This window comes from Aplysia californica, unplaced genomic scaffold (assembly GCF_000002075.1).
Source record: "Aplysia californica isolate F4 #8 unplaced genomic scaffold, AplCal3.0 scaffold00065, whole genome shotgun sequence".
NCBI classification, from domain to species: domain Eukaryota; kingdom Metazoa; phylum Mollusca; class Gastropoda; order Aplysiida; family Aplysiidae; genus Aplysia; species Aplysia californica.
The window spans coordinates 1,315,586-1,320,229 of NW_004797335.1; the positions used below are offsets into that span (position 1 = coordinate 1,315,586).

Sequence of the window (4,644 nt, forward strand, 5' to 3'; positions counted from 1 at the left end):
CCCAAAAGAGCCAAAGTTACCTTGATACCAGCACCACTGTTGTGCACATCAACTTTGGCTCTGATGTCTTTGTCCGCCCTGCGCGCTCTCCTAAGGAACTTTCTGGTAAACTTGAGGCCAAACTTGATGTTGTCGCCACAGCCTCCCCACAGCCAGGTCTTGGTATTTTCCAGGTGCTTGGACTCGTCACACGTGCACCGGTCCAGGATGCCTTGCGCGCACGCACGTGCAAACTCGTGGACGAGACCAGCGGAGGAGACGGCGTAAAGGAAAGATGTTTCCTTGATTCCTGATTAGAAAGAGTGAAAACGGTTAAACATTTTTTAAAACTCTCTGCAAAGAGTCTACATAACAAGAGGGTCCACTCCTCTCTTTGAGCCAATTAAAAACGTGTCCTCAAAATTCGGTGGCGCCCTCTTCGCAAATGGGCACCCTTTTCGAACAGAGTTACCCTACTTGTGTTTAAAAAAAATCAAAGTGAAACTTACAAGTTTTTGAACAAATAAGAATTCAAATGTCGGAAGAACGCTTTTTGAAAATGGTTACGCTGACAAAAAACCTCTTCCGGAGGAAGGGACGGCTGTTTTCTTCGTTTAATTTGACTTTAGAATGAAAGGCGAGAGGTCATTAAAATAAACAAACGTAAAACTCCGCTCAGAACGAATCCGAACAGCTGATGAACAGCAGTCGATCAGCACACGCAATGAGGTGCTATTCCTATTCTTCTTCTGGAGAAACGAAAGAGAACTTCAAAACAGACTGCAGCGCCATCTAAAGCAAAGAGCGGACTTCCGGCGGACAATTTTTTGGCTGAGTGGACCATCTTGTTATGTAATATCTTTGCTCTCTGTCGACGCAGCGGACACACATTATGTCCGATCAGCAGCAGATCAAAGCCAATGACGCTGCTCATTTTGAACCAGTATACACGAACCAAAAACAAGAATTCGTATGTTTCACAATATGTGTATTTTTGCCTGTCATTTAAGTTTTAGATAAAGAAGGCAGAATTTAAATATATGAATGTGAGGGAGTCATGCCTCTATTTTTTTACAATCCCAAAACAACACGCCTTCAAACGTGCAAAATGCGTGTTTGAAATGAGTTAATGTAAATGTTTTTACGATCACCGTAGACAATATCTAGATTATTTTGGAGGCAAGCTTCCCGGCCTGCCTTTTAGAGCCAATCCGGAATGAGAGGGATACAGCATCCTTGGAGAAAGACCGAGCTATACTCGATGAAATCTCCTCTACTCGGGAATCGAACTCGGGTCTCCTGCGTGCGACAGCAAAGCGCCTAACGGCTACACCACAGACGGTGATATACAACAAGGAAATAGAAGATTAAAAAAGTAGCCTATAAATGATCGAAGTGATCTAAATTATGTCGATAGGGGGTCGTAACTAGAGCTGGGCAATGAGCCCCTTTAGCAAAATCCGGATACTATGTTAGTGCACCTCTTCGGCAAATAATATGATATGAACCGCCTCGGCAAATGGGTTAGAACTAGTTCAACATACGGGTTAGCATCATTTCAACAAATGGTTGCACCCACTTCGACAAGCGGGTCAGGAAAGTAAGTTAAGAGTCTGAATTCGGACAATGTTTCATTGATAATTATCCGGTTATCGAGATAGTTTATCCGGATTTTGCCCACCTCTAGTCGTAACACGTATGAAATTACAAGTGTTTTGGACGACTACTCTATGTTCTAAAGCCAATAGCTCTAGTGTTAAAAAATATAGGTTGTGATGATAGGCTTTCGGTCTCTCCATTACTGTGTCTGATCTAATGACGGTAGTGTAACGGTTAGGCGCCTCGGCGTCGCACACAGAAGACCCGAGTTCGATTGGGAGGATACTGTGTTAAGTAGAATCTATAACCTGTCTTTTCGGTAGGATTCTTAATACCATACAACACAGCTGACAGTCGGGGTCGAAGCAGCCTGCTTCGAAAATGGTCGCTTTTAAGCACAAGGGGGCTATCCCGAGAAATGCTGTTTTGAGAAAATTGAAGGTAAAGGTTTTGCCACATATACAATCTCTTTGAAAGACAAGGGTTTTCTCTATAACCAAAAAAAATATACACCAATGAAACCGAACTTCGCCTATAGGTAGGACACTGCCCACTTTTGGTGTTAGTCAAGATTTCTGGAAACCCCCGAAATCTGGGTTAGCCCGATTGTCCTTAAAAGCGACCTTACAACTTACAATACACAATTGCTTCTTCTCTGTCCTGACATTCTTAACTCACTTCACAGTGATACAAATCTGCTTCAAAAGGAACTTATCAGATTAGGGTTGTCTTTCTTTTTCTGGGGGGTGGGGGGGGTGGGGGGTCGAGGGAGGTGTTGTACAGTGGGTGTTTGGTTTTGATTAGACTTCAAACAAGCGCCAAAATGAGAATTCGGTCTTGATAGGAAAAACAAATTCTCTTTTATTTTTTAATTATTTGGTTTTTGGGGGGGGGGGGGGGGGGGTAAACTTCATTTGTTTTGAACTTTCTGTTCAGGATCTTGGGAGACTGTTATGTGCACAAACTATATATTATCACATCCAACAAGCTTCACATCGACATTGGTTGTGAAAAGAGAGAGTTACTGCGGGTCATTGTACGTCGACGTCACAGCCACAGATGACACGACACCTCCAGGTATCCAGGTATATTTTACTTCACGTTTCCCGCGTCTGTTGCGGTGTGGCACTTCGATGTCGCACCAAAGGGACCCGAGTTTGATTTCCAAGAGGGAAGACAATTTTTATCGAGGTGTTTCAGCTAAGATACATTTCCCTCTTTGCCCAGGTTTCCCCCGACAGGCAGAATCTAAGCCTGTCTCCTAGTTGATTAAAAAAAAAAACATAAAGAAAAGTTACTGCCCTAATCGCTACCTTAGAATTACAAAGTTGTTTCTGCTCAGTACCTAGTTTGAGATATTTGACGTTAAAGATTTTGAGTTTCACAAGTAAAGCTTTTTCGAATGCAGTTCTCAGAGTATTTTGATTACTACTCCGAATAACCCCACGAGTTCTGATAGAGCAGATGGAACAGTTGGTTTCTGACCTCTGGGTATTAAAGAAACGCTGTTCCTGCATCCGATCCGGACTTTGGGGATTGCCTTGTTGGTGAGACAAATTCTTGGGCCTTCGGCATATTGTGGTATTAGTAACCCAAAAAGGCCAAAAATGTCCGATAGAACCTTGTAATTCTGAAGTAGCGTCTTTATGTCCAAATAAATTTGACCGCAAACATATTTTGGATCAGAACTTCTAAGGTGTGTTATTAGGTGAGGCGGGTAACCCTAGAGCTGGGAGCTGTGGCTTTAGAAATGGTAAATGGTGCGCTTGTGAAGGAAACAGGTGTTGGAGAGCGAATATGATGTCACTTAATGTCAGAAGTTAAATTATTAACTTGTGATCTGGAAACATCCTTTCCTTTCTACAATGCTATAGTGTTTTCGGCATACCTAAACGTCATATGTGTGAAACACACCACATTGAAGATATATGTACTCCACCTCTATATACATGTACACATTTTGGACAATTGAGGAGGAAGGCTGCTTCGAACCTTAATCTAGCCTTCTCGGACAAGGGCAAAACATTTCGGAGGGCCGTGTGCAAATTGCTCACGTTAAAGATCCCTAGGTGGTCTAAAATCGATAAGAGTAGGCTTCGGCCGCTACACGGGCAAATTTCAAAATGTCCTACAAACTGAAAAAAGTTTAATATGTCCCGCGCTTTTCATATGGCCATATACAGTTGCGAGCGCCGCAAAGCACTTACAAAAAAAAAGAGCCTGAATGTTAGGGCCAAACCTAGCCTTTAGTGGGATACAGCATTCTTTCAGGAAAAAACCCGGGGATTTGATACACGCTTATTGACTGCCCGTCTTGTGGCGATAGAGCACACATCTTTTTCTTTTTTTCTTCTTCTTCTTCTTTCTGTAAGTGTTTTACGGCACTCGCAATTGCATAAGGTCGTATGAGAGTGCTGGACAAATTAAGCAATTTCAGTCTGGTAAGAATTGATCATTTTAAATTTTGCCCGAGTGGGTCCCGAAGACTAACTACTCTTTTGCTCTGACAACCCCAAGCGACAAACAAATCGGTCATACAAGCAACCAACCACAGCGTTACGGAAATCAAGGGATGGTGGTCCTGGATTATGACATATCTGGTTCACAACAAGTCGATAGAGAAACAGACGCCAGGACTTGCTGCTGTTCCACCGTGGAGTTATAAATAACTGAGGAAGGAGTCCCCGAGTTCCGTTGTCGCTTCGCTGACCGAGAGTACCTCATCATTGAACGGCGAGAGGGCCAAAAAATGAAAGAGGCTGAAAATGTGATGTCCGTCCGTGCGAGAGGGACGTTTTCGCCGTGACGAATACGAGAACGTTTACGTCCAGTTTGCTCTGCTGTCATCGACATTGATTATTTTGGTCGTTCTTTTTGGTTTTTGTTGTTGTTGTAGTTGTTTTGACAATTTTGGTGGGTGTGGGATGACGGAAATATTTGTTCCATAAATTATTGTATAAATTAAATTAATGTCCCGATTGGCAAATTGTGTCTTGCAGAGTTGATGATGATGATGATGATGATGACGATGATGATGATGATAAAAAGGGTGAGGAGGGTGATGAT

General features: G+C 42.8%; 1 protein-coding gene across 1 annotated transcript in view; it reads right to left on the minus strand.

The window, feature by feature from the left end:
* Positions 1 to 4,644, minus strand: part of LOC101862569 (protein Wnt-9a) — a 31,375-nt gene that overhangs the window by 10,482 nt on the left and 16,249 nt on the right. The window contains exon 2 of the mRNA XM_005093538.3: positions 21 to 289. Within this exon, the coding sequence (XP_005093595.2) occupies positions 21 to 289 (269 nt within the window). The remainder of the gene's footprint in view (positions 1 to 20; positions 290 to 4,644) is intronic.